Genomic DNA, 16229 nt, shown 5'->3' with positions numbered 1-16229 from the left:
AGGTATATGCTTCTTCGTTAATGATTAAATTTAGTCTCTTATATTACGCACGGATGATGATTTTAATTGGTTGTAAATTGAGGGAATATGAACTGTGTATGCATTTACAATATTCATAATTAGAAAAAAATTACAACCTACAACCGAGTTCATCTTAATTGTTAAATACGTTCAATTCGATAAAATTGTAATATACTTAAAGTTATTTAACAATATGGAAGAAATATTATCAAAATTATTAGTGTCTAACAGTAAAACTATTCAAGAGGTAAGCTCAAAAAAAATTAATATTTCTAACCTCACATTACACGTGCATATATTTTAAATTTTAATATAAAGAATTGTAAAAATATATGTATGTTTTAGGGTACCAAAGAACTTCGAGAAGCCTTTAAAAAACCCGAAGCAGTACCGGCGTTATGCGATGTACTAGTAACATCTTCTCACCCGCAAATAAGACAATCGGCTGCTGTTCTTCTAAGGAGAAAATTCGGTAAAAAGAGATATTGGAGCAGAATCAATGTTGACATAAGAAACAGGTTTTTATTAATATGTCTATTAACACATCATTTTCTTTCAATAAAAAATTTAATGTGATATAATTTCAAATATGAAGGTATAAATAAATTTTTAGAATTAAAGAAGGTATGCTTCAAGCTTTGGTAAATGAACAGGAAAAATTGGTTAAAAATTCGATTGCTCAATTTATTGGTATTATAGGAAAACATGAGTTTCCTGATAATACTTGGCCTGAAGTTTTGCAATTCATCCATACTTTGACTAGCAGTGAAAATAATTTTGATAAAGAGGTAAAGCTGTTTTTAGTATATAATTTATATTGAAATCAACCATGTATTTTTCATTTATAAGATTTGATACTAATAATAGTAATGCCATTGAAAGATATATTCTTAAATTTATCAAAGAGGAGCCCAATTGAAAGGAGAAGTCAATAATTGACTATTTCTTAATTAATCCTTAGAAATTGAATAGAGTAAAAGATGCTGCAAGGCAGGCTGAAATTGGTAGTGTGCATTGTGTACTTAAAATGATTATAAATATGATAAAATGCAAGGAAAAATGCAAAAAGAAAAATAGTGCACCGCACCTTAAGGCTAGCCCCTGATGAATGACCAAATTCATTGTATTAAAACATCAAAACCACTTCAAAATGAACTATTCATTAAATAATAAAATAAGTAATTGAACATCTGACAACCATACTAAGAACGCCAGAATATTAAGACCTCTATCTGTTTATAGACTGCTTTCAAATATTGAAAAATTCTATTGTATGAAAGGTTATAATTATCTATAAGAGTGAAAAGAATGGATAATTATATCTGGGAAGAATAAATAATGAAATATGGAATTTATTTGGAGAAGCAGAACTGAGTGAAATAAAGAGATTCAAAAGAAGAGTGACTGCATCATATACAGAAAATGCCACACTTTGGAGCAACAAAAAAATGATGGATATAGACCGACGAGGAACAAGAAAAGATGGTCTGTAGAAGTGATGGAAAACCTAAGAGAGAGAGAGAGAGAGAGAGAGAGAGGAATTAACTCAGGAATCATTTCTGAGTTATAGGCCCAAAAGGCCTGTTGGTAGCATTAAATTATTAAAAGCTTTTATCGTAAGTTTTATTTTACACAAGACAAATAATGGAAAATATTTTGAGACCATCAAAAATTAACTTCAATTAAGTTACTGTAAAGGAGTAATCCAGGACGCGCACTTTAACCTCTGATCACAAAGTTTAAAACCTGTACAACTTTACAACTAAGGGTCGAAAACATAATTGGAAGTGGTAAAGTTGTTCTTATTGATTAACACTTTGAGCTACTATAAGGTGCATCTCGTTTTTTTACATTTATATAACCTTAAAACACAAATTACGGTGCTTTTTCTTCATTAAAATTTGTACATTCAAACTTCTGTATATTTGTAACAGATAAAATTTAGTAGTTATACCACATCTCATTTTGAAGCTTAAACTTTAACGTTTAAAATGAGTTTCCTTAAATCTTTTTACGTCATGTAGGAACCAAGGAATGACTGATAAAGTGTCAAATAATGTCAATTTCGCATTATATTGATGATAACTTTTCAAATATTGATTTATGCATAAAACTGTAGATACATTTTTTGTAGACCTTTTTAAAACAAATCTTTTTTGTTTGAAACTTTTTTTATATATTTCTTTGTTTAAGAGTTATTACAAATTACTCGACCAGGTAGTAAAAGCTTTAAAACTGAGGGGAGTAAGAACGGCTACGGGACCCCCGCTAGCTGCCGTATTATAGTTTATATAATTTTATTTCATTAAAACAAAAGTATACAAGGTGTATTTTTGTTTGTGCACAATATTATTTTTATTAAACAAATTCCTTCTCCTGACGATGTATTGAAAATAGTTTTTCTTTTAGCTTGGAATGTATACTCTTTCAATAATGACTGAAATTGCTCAAAGCTCATATATAGTTCATGCAGAATCTTTTGCTATTCTGTTCACAAATATAATCAATAACGTTACCGACTTAAAATCAAATTTAGCATATTATACAGTAATCACAATGAAAAATCTTGTGTCTGTTATTGGTGGACATCAGCAGGTAAGTGTCGTTTTAGTTTAATTATTAATTAAATCAGTGGCGTAGCAAGGAGGTGGTGCTTCGGGCGCTACTAACAAAGGGGCGCCCAATGGCCCCCAAATCAAATAAATCAGATATTATAATTGAAACTTTCCCATCATTCAGTGTCAATGGTCTAATGGCAAATTGTCGAATTTGATTTCAGATTTTTTTTTTCATATGGTATCTCTATGAATTAAAGATTTTATAACAGGTGTAATCAGCAAATACAGTGAATTAATTTCGGTAGCAGTTATTATTTTCTCTCAATCTATTTCAACTAGTATCTTTGATATCCTCATGTTGTGATAAAAGCAGTTTGAACTCTTTTTGATTGAAAAAAAAGTAGTAGTCAACAATTTCTGTAGAATCATTGATTTTTGAAATTGATTATTTAACATTAGAATATTATGGAGGTTATAATCGGTCATAATAGCCACTAGTTCTTAAAACACGACTTTGTAAATACTATTTATTAACATAAAATATAAACAAATAAAGTGGTTTTCAATAATCTGATTAGTGTTCTCGTTGGATGTAAAAGTAAGTAATTTCTTGGGACTTGAAGTGTCTAAAGGACACTTAGAATCGCTTCCCGGTCAGTGTACAATAAATCACAGTTACATTAAAATAAGACAGAAATTATGTAATCCGTTACTTTAATAGTGTATAAAAAACGAGACATATTGTGTAACTTAATATATGGTTAACAGATCTTAATAGGCCTTCTCAAGGAATTACCCTGTCTGCTTTGAAGTTTTTGAAGACAGGTAGTGCATATGCACTTCTAAGGGATTCTCGTTGTATCATCAGCCCACCTTTACACACTAATATAATTCCCCATTTTTCAAAAGTAACCTAATTTAGCCATCGATGGTCTTTTTTTAATTTCATAGTGTAGTACAGGTATATGTATATAGATTTGTATGCCATCTACCGATGCTACTATAAATGTTTTTGTGTGTTTTTGTTTACAGTGTCTATCATCAAATATAAATTCCGAAAAACGCATTAAGTTCCGTACTCGATATTTATATCTTTACGTTTTAGTTGTCTGACCACAATTTGAGATTAAACACTCTTACTGTATTTATTTTTAGATGATCAACGTATATCATTCTCTATTACCAAAAATACTTCAAATAATAAACACTATGGCAATCGAAGATGAAAAAAAAGCAGTAGATATGTTTGAACTTCTAGAAGAACTTATTGAATTTGCTGTTAGTGTGGTGGCGCCACATTTGAAATCAATAATTGAAATGTGCCTTCAGTTAGCTAGTAACAGTGGTACACCGAAATCTGTTCAAATCAAAGCTATTAGTGTTGTGGGATGGTTAATAAGGTCGAAAGGAAAGGTTTGTAAACTTTTTCATCGCTAGCCAATGGAAATTATATAATAAATTGATGTTATTCTTATAGGTAGTTCAGAAAAATAAACTTGTTGAACCTATTATCGACGTTTTGATACTTTTAATGGCCCAAAAACCGGAAGATGAGGGCAACGAAGAATATTTCATGGGTGATCCAGATCAATTTACATCCATTACAGCTGCAACTCAAACTCTAGACCTCATCGCTCTTAATATCCCAGCTGAGAAAGTAATACCTTACGTTTTGACTAAAGTAGAGCCAGCAATACAAGGTAATATAATTATAGTATAGTTGATTACATTGATTATTGTAATTTTTAAGGTGGGGAAATTTATTCTCAGAAAGCCGCATATTTATCGTTGGCTGTATTAGCCGAAGGTTGTTCAGAATGCATTAGAAACAAATACCTGGAAGCTTTCCTCAAATGCGTGTGTTCAGCTATACACAATCCTAATGCAGTTGTTAGAAATGCGGCGTTCTTTGCTTTGGGGCAGTTCGCTGAACATTTACAACCAGAGATAAGTCAATACGCCTCAGAATTATTACCGGTGTTGTTTGAATGTTTGGGACAAACTTTTATACAAATGGAAGCCGAGAAAAAAGATCCTCCGAGTTTAGACAGGTTGTTTTATGCTTTGGAAACGTTCTGTGAAAATTTGGATGAAGGGTAAGTGGTTCTGTATATGAAACCTAGGTCACGAAATTTTTATTCCTCAAAAAAACAATAGTTAATAAACGAGAAGGTCGTTAAAAATAGTAAGATTACCTGTAGTAAATTGATAAACGAGCATTTCAACTCAATTAAAAAAACACGTACCATTAGAATATAACAGCGCAGATTTACTTTATTGATTGAGCATATTTTTATTGCTTTAAAAATAAGATAATTTATAAAATGATTCGAGTCAAATATCCTTAATAGAATAATAATTTATTCGAGCTGTTAGTACAGGAAAATACCAAGATCATGTAATAAAGCTGTTGTGTGTAGTGTCCCTATATCTAGGATTACAAATTTCTTTTAATAAAATTTTTGTTATATTTTTCAAGATTATTGCCTTATTTGCCTACACTAATGGAAAGAATATTCGCCGCATTGGATCCAAACGGTTTTTCTCTTCAATTAAAAAGAGTAGCATTGAGTACATTAGGATCAGTAGCTAGTGCAGTAAAAGAAGGTTTATTACCATATTTTTCTAAAGTCATCGATATTTTGAAGGTATACATTAATTCAGATCCGAATTCTGAAATTCACCAAATTCAGTGCTATGCAATTGGTAATTATATGTTTCCTCTATGATTTTGATAATTTTAAAGGAGTTTTATTTTTAGAATCTTTGGCAGTTGTAGCACAGTTTATTGGTCCTGAAAACTTCCGACCTTTAACTGGTGATTGTTTACAACTGGGATTAAAAATATTAGAGGGTACATCTGATCCTGATATAAATAAAAGTGTTTATGCCCTTTTCGCAGCTCTAGCAATAAATATGAAGGAAGAATTAAGTCCGGCTTTGCCGAAAATAGTGAATGAAATGATTGGAAGTATTCAAAGTAGTGAAGGAATTGTGGTAAGTTCATTTAACTTACAAATATCTTCTAGTTAACTTTTTAACTGTTTAGACTCATTACGAAGATGAAGATAAGGATGAAATAGATGTCTATGGTGAGTTGTCAGAAGATGACGAGGATATAGAAGAAGACATAGACGGTTCTTCGTCAGGAAGCGGAGATTCTACTCAATGTCGATATTCCGTAGAAAATTCTTATAATGAAGAAAAAGAACAAGCGTGTCTATCCTTAAAGGATATATGTTTAAATACAGGGTAACAATTATAAGAATTAAGTTGAAACGCATTTTTTTATATCTCATATTTCAGAGCTGCTTTTCTTCCATATATCGAAAAATGTTTTGAAGAGATTTTCAAATTAATCAACTACCCGCAAGATGATATTCGGAAAGCTTCAGTGGAGGCACTCCTCCAATTTTGCATAACATTATACAAATACAGTACTCCTGATAACAAACAATCTTTGTATAGAGCGTTACAAATGTTTGTACCAAAGTGCGCTGAATTAATAAGAGCCGATGAAGAAAGAAGTGTAGTTATGGTATGTTTGGATTCTTACACGACACTTTTAGATGAAATTAAAGGAGAAGTTTTCGTTATTGACGGTCATAGAGAGGCTATCATGAACTGTGTTGTCGATGTTTTGAATTTAAAAGTAAGTTCAGTTTACAATTTTTCTGCCTTGTAACTTTGTGTTCATTTAAAAATTAATTATTCAGAAATTGAATTACATATCGACATATATCATGAAAAATAACTCTTGTTTTAGAAATATACTGAGGATTATTTAATTTATACCAAATACTCGTGACTTTTTAGTTAAATTGTGTCATGTCTAATGTGAAATTGGCTCAACATACTAAAAACTGGTATTATAACAAGAATAATTAGTAAAGAAAGTGAACAATGCAAGTTTATTCATCAAATTGTATATTGAATTTATCTTACATATACGAGAGGTCTGAGAAAAGAAATTAGAGTGGAAACATATTGAGCGATCTGGCAAAGTCTGTGCTAGATTGGTTTGTTTATGACTCGGAGTTTTAACACCATATATTGATCTTGGACTTTTGTATGTTGTAGTAATCGGGAAACACGAACCTTGGTAGCTGTTCCCACAAGCTTGTACTTCTCCAAAGGATGGGTTCCCGATAAATTGACTTCTGAGCGTTTGCAGACAAACTCGGTGTTGTCGAGTAGGTCTTGTAACTACTACTCTAGGTAGGATTATGTTTAACAGCTCGGAAGTAGATCTACTGTGGTAGTATCGATAAAACAGAGTCCATCTATGCTATAAGTGGTCCATTGAGTCGAGCTCTCCTCAGGGTATGCTTGGTTTTAAAGAAAGCTCCAAGCTTTTTGCTTGCTAAGTTTACTTAGCTACTTCTGCCAGGATATATAGCTCATAACCTCAACACCCAACAAGCGAACTTAGGGTGATTTTATGTTCAGACAGGACCAAATCCTGAGTAATGTCGTCAGTGAAGTTATATTTTGTTGTGTGTCACAAAAATGGAGCATTGGAATTTATAGCAACATTGCAGTATCAATTTTTGTTTTTGTGAATATCCATGTGTCTTTTGAGAATCCGAAAAAATGATTTAAAAGGACATCATTTTGAAACTTTGGAAAATGTTCAAAAGATTTATTGATTAGTTGAAAGCCATATCATTAGAAGAGTTATTACCAAGAGTTTAAACAAAGTTCTGCTGGAATATGATGACCCAAGGGGATAAAAGTGTCGTTTCCAAAAAAAAATTATTCACTTCTTTCTCACCCCCCCAAAAAACTGAATTTAAGATAAAAGGGTGGTTACGTAGAATAATAAAAAAATCTTTTAAATTTAATTAAAGGGTGAACAAAAATAGTTGTTATGTGAAAACTTCATGAAGATAGAAATCCTTTCATTCCCAATATTGAATTTTCGTTTGTGATTATTTTTTATCGGAAAATTTGTTATATATTTTATAATATTAATGTTCTGTTGTAGACAATGTGTCAGGATACTGATCTAGCTGGTCAAACTGAAAATAACGAAGATGACGTCGAAGCCGAACAAGACGAATTATTATTGGAGTCTGCTGGTGATGTTATACCGAAATTTTCGGCAGCTATACGCCCCGATGATTTGGCATCGTATTTTCCGAATATATTGCAATTAATGTCCGCTAGGACGGTGAGTGGTATTGAATTTTCTATACAATTCATACTTTATTATAATAATTTTTTCAATTTTAGAAAAAGCAACATAGTATCGCCCAAAGATCATTTGCCTTCGGTACTTTAGCCGAATGTATGAAGTACTTGGATATTTATGTAGAAAAATTCGTTCCTACACTATTAAATTTATGGTTTACTGGTGCTAGAGATTCTGCAGGTGAAGTGAGGAATAACGCCATATTCGGTTTAGGAGAAATGATTTTACACGGAAAAGATAAAGTTTTTGGGTAAATTAAAAGTATATGTATATTCTCAAATCATTTAATATTATAAATATTCATTTTAGTCAATATTCGGATATTTTACAAGCTCTTTCAACTGCCGTTTCGAAGGAAACACATTCAGGAACCTTAGATAATATTTGCGGTGCTCTAGCTAAAATGATATTAGTCAATGCTAATGGTATACCATTAGATCAAGTGAGTATCATAATAATTCGCTGTTATTTTGTTTTTATGTCTAATACTTTATAATTTGAATTTATACCTCCAGTAATTCTGATTTTTTTGATGTACTGTATCTTAACATATCATTTTTTAATAATTATCATATTATTTGACACAAAATACTTTTGTTTTGAGGTTTTCTAATACTAAATGTCTCATTTTTCGGTCTTTATTGATTTCAAATCTCATTTTTGTTTTTCAATTTTTGCTTTGTGTATGTTAATCAATTTCAAAATTTCTTGTTTGAATATGTTACAGATTATAGAACATCAAATATTTTGTTTTGTTTTTTGATACCAAATACCTCAGATTTTGTTTTGTTTTAATACACCAAATCTCCTATTTTTGTTTTAACACAAAATCTCCCATTTGTGTTTTGGTTTTTCCATTTTTTGATATCTACTTTTGTCATTGTCAATTTGAGATACTAGAAACATCGGATGTCATATACTGACAATAATTGAATTAATGTTACAATAATTATTGTTTCATTCCCTCCCAAATTTTAATATTTCGAAAACAATTAAATCATTCAAGTAATATAGTTTTTAGATATTTTTATTCGTTCTAACAAATATATGTTTCAGGTTTTCCCTGCGTTTTTACAAAAACTTCCGTTAAGAGACGATTTCCAAGAAAACGAAGCTGTCGTCAAATGTTTTTACTCCCTGTACCAACAGGGAAATTCAGTGCTGAAACAACATTTAGTTGACGTTATAAAAGTTTTAGTTCATATTTATTATAAAGGACAAACACCTAATGATGGTAAGTGCTTTGGCGTCTACTAAGGAAGTTGCTCCAAGATATTCATAATTTTGGTTCAATTTTCTTCAACTCTTCAGTTTTTAGACCATTTTATATATTTTTTATGATGATTTGTCTTGATTTTAGGTCTTAGGTCTTTATCGTAATATGACTCCAAATATTTTAAGATCCCAAACAAATAAATTTAAACTTATTTCAAAAAATGTGATTTCCGTGAAATCCAAAAGACATTAAAATTTTTAAATTGTTTTTTTTTTATTTTCAGATATCAAAAATGTATTGGGGGAATTTATAAAAACTATCAACCGCGATTTTCCTCAAGAATTTGCTAATTCCGTGTCTTCCCTAGAACCAGCCGCGACAGAATCGATACAAAAACTATTATCATCCTAAATAAAACCTATGTTAAAATAACTTCGAAGCTAAGATGTTCTATTTTCCTGTTGTACTCCAATTTCTGTGCTTTTTTCTTCACGAAACAGAACAAAAATAATTTAATCATAATGTTTAAGTATATATTTATTTATAGAAAGTTTTTACGTTTTACTCAATTGACTAACGTTCTTTGTAAATACCAAACTACAAATATCTTCAAAATCGAAATGAAATTATCATATTCTCACAATAACTGTCACACATTTTTGCTGATTAAATCTGTACAATTTTCCTCGTCATCTTGTATATTTCATCATCATCGTCATATAGCTCCCAGTGGAGCAAAGCGCACCTATTGGTGCTTCAGCAGTTGTGGTAAAACCATGAGATTGCTATCCTCTTACATAGTTATGTGGGCTTCTTTTGATGACGAGGACTCTCCATTTTCTTCTGTTTTTAACTATTTCTGTAGTCTCTTTCCATGTTAAGTTACTTATATTCATCAATCTCATTTCTTTTAAAAATAAATTATGACATATCAATTCAATTGCCTTGTTTCCACTTAATTTAAATTTATAGCTTCCAACTTTACATGCAATGAAGTGGTGAATTAATTTCGCACAAAGTAGAACCTTTTAAACTGAAGCAGTTACAATTAGGAACCTCATAAGTAGATTAAGTGAACTTACATCACAGTATTAAAATTTTATTCAATTTTCTTGATTCACATCAACATATTCGTGGGTATCCATCTTAGTAACACGACTGTTTTTCGTTTTCATCAAATTTATAAGTTATACCTCAATAAACTGAGTTTTCTGAGGAGCACGTTTTAGTGAATACACCAAAACCGGTGACAATATTTGAAATGAAACGAGTTCCTTGGAAAAGTATTCTACGCAAATTTTCAGTAGTGTCCGATACACATATCGACTCAGCTCTACCTAGTATACTCTGAAAATTATGGATTGAGGATTTTAAGTCTCTTTGATCTGATTAGGTTTTTAGGTAGACAAATTGGTAAAAAATATTTTGTTTCTGGAAAGATATTTGAATTTTGGTGAATATTTCATTGTGGCATGTGCCTTTGTTATTTTTATATTGAATTTAATATATAAGTTGATGTAATAAATATTTTATTTCTTTATAATAACCTGTTCCCTTTGCAATATAAATAGCAACCCTCGTACTTACATCTTGTTAAATAAACCATTTTTGGTAATTGAAATTAAAATACTTGTTCAAGTTGTAATTAATATATTTTTGAATTAAAATTGTATGGTGGCAAACAAATATAAAATTATTAATAGTATTTTGCGGGTAATCACATCCTTTCTCGTTTTGTACAATTAATAAAAAATAAAATTACAAAATATCAACTACCCCCAAAATCCTTTCAATTCCTACTTTCATAGTACAGAGACCTTTCGTATTAGACTCGACAGAAATTCCCCTTAATTTGATGCTAATGAAACTATTCAAGAATATCCCTTCAATATTAGGGATGTTTTTTATTATATAAACTTCCCTTACAAACACTTTTTAAGCGATAACAAACTATATATTGAAATGATTGTTAATATTCACAAAAATAGTGACATTTAAGAAACCTCACGCTCAACTAGAAGCCTAATTTGTAAGTTATTTTGTTTGTAGTTCTTAGTGTCGTTAACAAAGTGTTTGCAATTATTATAAATAAATATGGGAAGTTGTGGGGGCTTTTTCTTCATGCTTATGGTCCTACTAATAGTTAAAAATTGTACATATTCAATTTATTGAGTACATTGTTGCTGCTCTAAACAGATATATAACATAAAAACCGTTTAAAACATTAATAATGTACAACGATAAGTATTACAGGTAATATTTATAAAACGGTATTCAAGTACTCCCAGTTTATAAATTATAATTTATTTGTTGTTCACATTACAAATAACATTTATTTAACCTTTTCTAAATAAAAAAATATAATTAATAAAAAAATAAATTAATTAGTATTCTATTTCCATTTGAGTGTTGTTTAAATAGCGAAATTTCATTTTAAGATTCTTTTACTTTACCTCCTAGGAAGCCAATTTGATAAATTATGCTGTGGTTGAAGTTCGTCCTCAATGACCATACATTTTGATCTGAAGAATTAGCTGTAGCGAACCACATCCATTTTAATTCTACTTTTTTTCATTTTTATGTTATTGATCTCATATGCTTGTATTTGGAAATTGGTAATAAGCAATTGAAAAGGAAGTAGATAGGAGCAAAACCAATTATTAGGATAACTAATCTACAGGGGTTGAGACAGGCAAAGGCACTCCTGGGAAACTATAACGAAAGAAAATTTGCTGAATGTATCAGTAAAAACAATCTACAAATATTGAAAGGAGTCCTATTGGGGCAATGTCGCCTCAAAGGATACCTAAAGACGCTAAATTTAGCAGATAATGCAGCGTGCATATTCTGTGTTGCAGAGGAAGAAACCTCTATCCACATTCTCTCAAAGTGTGAGACACTCCAGAACTTTTTAAGAGGAGTGGGATTAATAGATTAGCTGTAAACAGTGAGATCCCCAGTACCGCAACAAGAAACGGGGGCACAATAAATCCTTTGGGTCACAGTATACATGGTACCCTATTATACATAAATTTTTATAACAAATCGAAATTTTGAAAAAATATTATAAAAAGGCGGAATTAAAGTTGTATATTGTATGAAGATTTATACTGGAGGCGACATAATTTATCTGAAGAAGGGTTGATTGTTGCAGTTTCTATAACAGTCTAACAGTGGTATTACAGTGATAACGGTTGTCTCAGTGGTGTAGAGAGGCCGGAGCGATTAAATAGACTACTGAATGGCTGAATTTAGCGATAGAGATGTCTTAGAGAAATCACAAAAAGAAATTCATTGAGAGTACACCATATCTTGTAGTGCTTAATCTAAATTATATTAAGGAGGTTAGTCACTACTCACAGCTTCGGTACAGTTAATTTCAGTACTACATCACTGGGTAGTTTGATGATTTTCAAGCTGGACCTGATGTTACTGCATATCACTATAGTAGTAGAGGAAAACAATCTAAAAATGAAATTTTGTAACTTTAATATCACTCAAATGAGGAAATTGACAAATTAATATATTTTGGAAGCGACTAAATGAAAGATGTGAACCACAGTAATTAACAAAATACGAAAACCATAACAAACCTATTGGCATGTTACAATACTCACTTTTGGTTGAATGTGGTAAGGGATTATTCGAAATAAATGGTTTACTGAAAAAAATTTCTTCCGAATTCAATATATTATGAAAAATTAAATTCTAGAATCGTTTTTTCCAGAATAAAGCATCAGACTTTACAACCTTCATATTCATGATACTTTGAATTAACAAAATATTCTAATTACATATCAGAATCGTTTTTTTTTAATATATTTTAATTTTTTTGTATAAATTTCAGTCTTTCTATACATATTTTCAATTATAATTTGAGCAACTCATGTTTTAAAATATCAAATGTTTTATTTGCGAAACAGTAACTCTTTCAATTTACATTTTTTCTGCTACTGTTTAACGATGATTGAAATGGTTAAAAAATGTGATGGGAAAAATGTCTTATGCTGGTAATTGTACCCTGATGTATTAATCTTAATTTGTTACCGGTGTTGACTTAATTTACAATCAGTTCTTTTGGACTAAACAGTCATATAATAAATTTTATCCAATATAAAAATCGATTAATTTTAAATCTGGTAATTTAGTTGGTCATTTATAATTTTATTGATTTAGTATTAATTATTTTACGTATAAATTTCGAGGAAAAAAAAGATTTTACCAAAATGTCTGGCAGTTATGCAATATAAAAGTAACAAACTGGAAGGAATCGATTCGGTATATTGAAAAATGATTTATAAGATCAACAATTTAATGATCAAGTTGATTATAGAATTGTATAAAGAATAGAATCCTATTCTTTATACAATGATTATATCAATCCCTAAATTAAAATTGACAAACATTTTCAGCTAAAAATACAGTTTTTCTTGTAAAGTTTCGATTTTTCAGGAAACTTCTTTAAATGAAAAGCGTAACCAATTGCAACTAAAGTTGCATGACAATTCAGAATTTTCTGGGAATAAAAAATTTTCAGTTTTTTCATAAACTTTCAATGTCAAAAGTGTGAAGGTAAAATATAAACATGTGGTTTAACTCTTTAGACAGTTACCTTCTGAACTTCATTCTTTATTTTGATATGGTCAAAGCATGGAATTGGAAAAAAAATCATGTCAAGAAACGAAAGTTGCTTCTTGTCAAGAAAAACTGAATTTTACAAAGATCAATGTGAAAAAAATTTATATTTTTGATATAATGTGATTATAACTCGAACAAATTTAACAAAAAAGTCCTGTAGGAAAAGGGACATTACGTGGAAATAAAATAAATTATAAAGAACTACCTACACAGGATATAACTTTTCATTTCCTTGAGATATATGGGGTAAATGTCGAATGATTTCCAATGGGAAATTTAATATGGTCCGATGAAATGACACTAATGTCGTTTTGATAAATTGTGTACAGGGCCCCATAATCCACGAATAGGTATTCCAAAAAGAGTCTCGATTCAAATAACTCTAGTTCATATAAAAGGAATCAATTTGATCGACTAATTCACACCCACTTATATGATTAGAATAAACTTTTGGATTTTTTTGTGGGCTTGTATGATACAAGAACGAGTATTGCATAAGGTTCTGTACATTCTTCTGAATAATGCTTATATAGAAAGATGAGCTTAATATGGATCAGTTAGATCATTTCAATAGGAAAAGGGAATCTAAACAAGTGTATGTATCATGGAAGAATCTGTAGATATACTTATGTAAGAAATATAACCTTTCACTCCACCCGAAATGTTTTTCCGAGTACCATAAAATATAAATTAAGTTGTAGGGCCCCAAAAAAAAACTCCATTCAAAGCCTATAGTACATATGGGAGGAATCGATTCGATTGACTAAGTTATACCTACATATAGGATTGGAATAAGGTAAACAAAAGTGGTGGTTCAATTTTTTCTGGGCCATAAATGCTTGTATGGTAAAAAGATGGTGTTTGTATAGGATGTAAGATTCTAAAATAAATCTTTTGCAATTCTAGAGGGAATATGTTATGTACTTTCCTCAGAATGAACAACACCTAATTGGTGCGCATGGTTAGAATGACAATGAGGAACGCTTCTGGCAGAGTGAAGGTATCGGGGAGTGCCACTAGCGACAATTTCTCACTGGAAGGTGTTGCAAGGAGCTTCCGAAGGAATCCCATTGGGACTATTTGCGCCTATGCGGATGATGATGACATCATGGCACGAACCATTTGTAGTTCAAGCGAGTAGGTGAAGTAACAGGACTCAAAATCAAAAAACAGAAAACCATGAGAACCTCAAGGAGAATACCGACCTCCCAAACCGCGTTCCAAATCAGAGAACATCGTACCACCAATTCAAATATCTTGGGTCTTTGATAAATGAAGGAAATGCTTCAGGATTCTCACGAAAGTCAATGCTCACAATTTACAAGGCAATAACTCGTCCCGTAGTCACATAGGGATGCGAGACATGGACTATAACGACAAGTGAGCGGATTTTGAACTGCTGGGAACGTAAGATTTTCGCAAGAACGGCGCTAGAAGGATGGGGTGGCAGAATCGCACGACCCTTCTTGCTATTTGAAAAATCTGATGGTGTAGCAGTCAAGGGGATGGGGTAAAACGGGTGACAATAGTTGGTACGTTATAAAACACCTCGTTGAAAATAAAAATTGACGGTTGAGTTGGATTCATACTGACACACCTTTTACGCGCTGACGCGCGTTTCGATAATAAAGTTATCGTCTTCAGAAACTGAAGATAAACTTTTTACCTCGGTGTTTAGTGTAGAGGGGTAAAACTTATCGGTACCGTACATTTAGTACGGAATAATTTTTTTTTTTATTTATTTTAGTGATCTATTGATTTAGAAAATTGTCGATCTTTGACGAGAGTACTTGAATCCCAAAGTCATTTTTTGTACCTATGATATCTTCGTATATTTTTATACAAAAAAAAACAGACATTAATCCTAAAATTAACATGAATAAAGTCTTCATCACAGTTTTACTATAATTAATTCCTATAATAATTAATATATATTACGAGAATATTAAAAAAATCTGTACAAGTTGTATTACGCCCTAATATATTTATAAAATAAAACATTGTTTTTACATTTTCTTAATGTTTCTTTTTCGTTCAGTTTGACAATATCTATTCCTCGGATTGACCCTAGAAAATGAAAAAATGAATAACATTGCAAAACAACTTAGAAAAAAAATTATTTTCAATAGAACGTCTTATTTTATCAGAAACTAAAAGCCAGTACTGGTTTAAAAAAACTACCGCACGTTTTTCATTTTTTTTTAAAGAAAACAAGTATTTTTTTTTCTAAAATCTATCCAAAGGAATGGAACATGTATATTATAAATATTACACTTCCCGCAATTAAGTTTTTGTACGCAGACGAGTGTATGTTCCTTAAGTATGGCCCTAGTCGGTCAGTCTTCCAATTCTAGGATCTAATTTTGCTTTTTCATACGATTTCTTCTATAAATTATGGCTTAGAAACTGGTCATGTTGATATAAAGGTGTTTCCGGATCTTTCTGAGAAAAAAAATCACTTATCAGTTTATTATGTTCTTTTATTAAGGATTGTGAGCAAAAAATCGACTCAGGTGACATCAACAATGTGTTATGATCGGAATCCACCCTTTTTATGCTTGTTTACAATAGTGGTAATTAGAAGTAACTGACCCTAATGAAA

General features: G+C 30.8%; 2 protein-coding genes across 3 annotated transcripts in view; one reads left to right on the top strand and one right to left on the bottom strand.

Moving 5' to 3' along the window:
• Positions 1 to 37: 37 nt before the first annotated feature.
• On the top strand, positions 38 to 15635 carry LOC130443616 (importin-4-like). The gene is made up of 16 exons (XM_056778398.1): positions 38 to 268; positions 367 to 539; positions 635 to 809; positions 2431 to 2616; positions 3735 to 3992; positions 4057 to 4279; positions 4330 to 4675; positions 5059 to 5285; positions 5341 to 5576; positions 5629 to 5831; positions 5886 to 6231; positions 7567 to 7752; positions 7815 to 8023; positions 8083 to 8215; positions 8830 to 9007; positions 9273 to 15635. The coding sequence occupies exons 1-16, from the start codon at positions 215 to 217 to the stop codon at positions 9398 to 9400; spliced, it is 3261 nt and encodes a 1086-aa protein (XP_056634376.1). The 5' UTR covers positions 38 to 214; the 3' UTR covers positions 9401 to 15635.
• Positions 10623 to 16229, bottom strand: part of LOC130443617 (protein cycle-like) — a 97597-nt gene continuing 91990 nt past the window's right edge. For both annotated transcript variants that reach the window (XM_056778400.1, XM_056778399.1), the window contains one exon: positions 10623 to 16069. In XM_056778400.1, coding sequence (XP_056634378.1) covers positions 16013 to 16069 — 57 coding nt within the window. In that variant the 3' untranslated portion in view covers positions 10623 to 16012. The remainder of the gene's footprint in view (positions 16070 to 16229) is intronic.

Source organism: Diorhabda sublineata, chromosome 4 (genome assembly GCF_026230105.1).
Source record: "Diorhabda sublineata isolate icDioSubl1.1 chromosome 4, icDioSubl1.1, whole genome shotgun sequence".
NCBI classification, from domain to species: domain Eukaryota; kingdom Metazoa; phylum Arthropoda; class Insecta; order Coleoptera; family Chrysomelidae; genus Diorhabda; species Diorhabda sublineata.
Note: the sequence above shows the minus strand (reverse complement) of the source record. Positions and strands in the feature narration are given on the sequence as shown.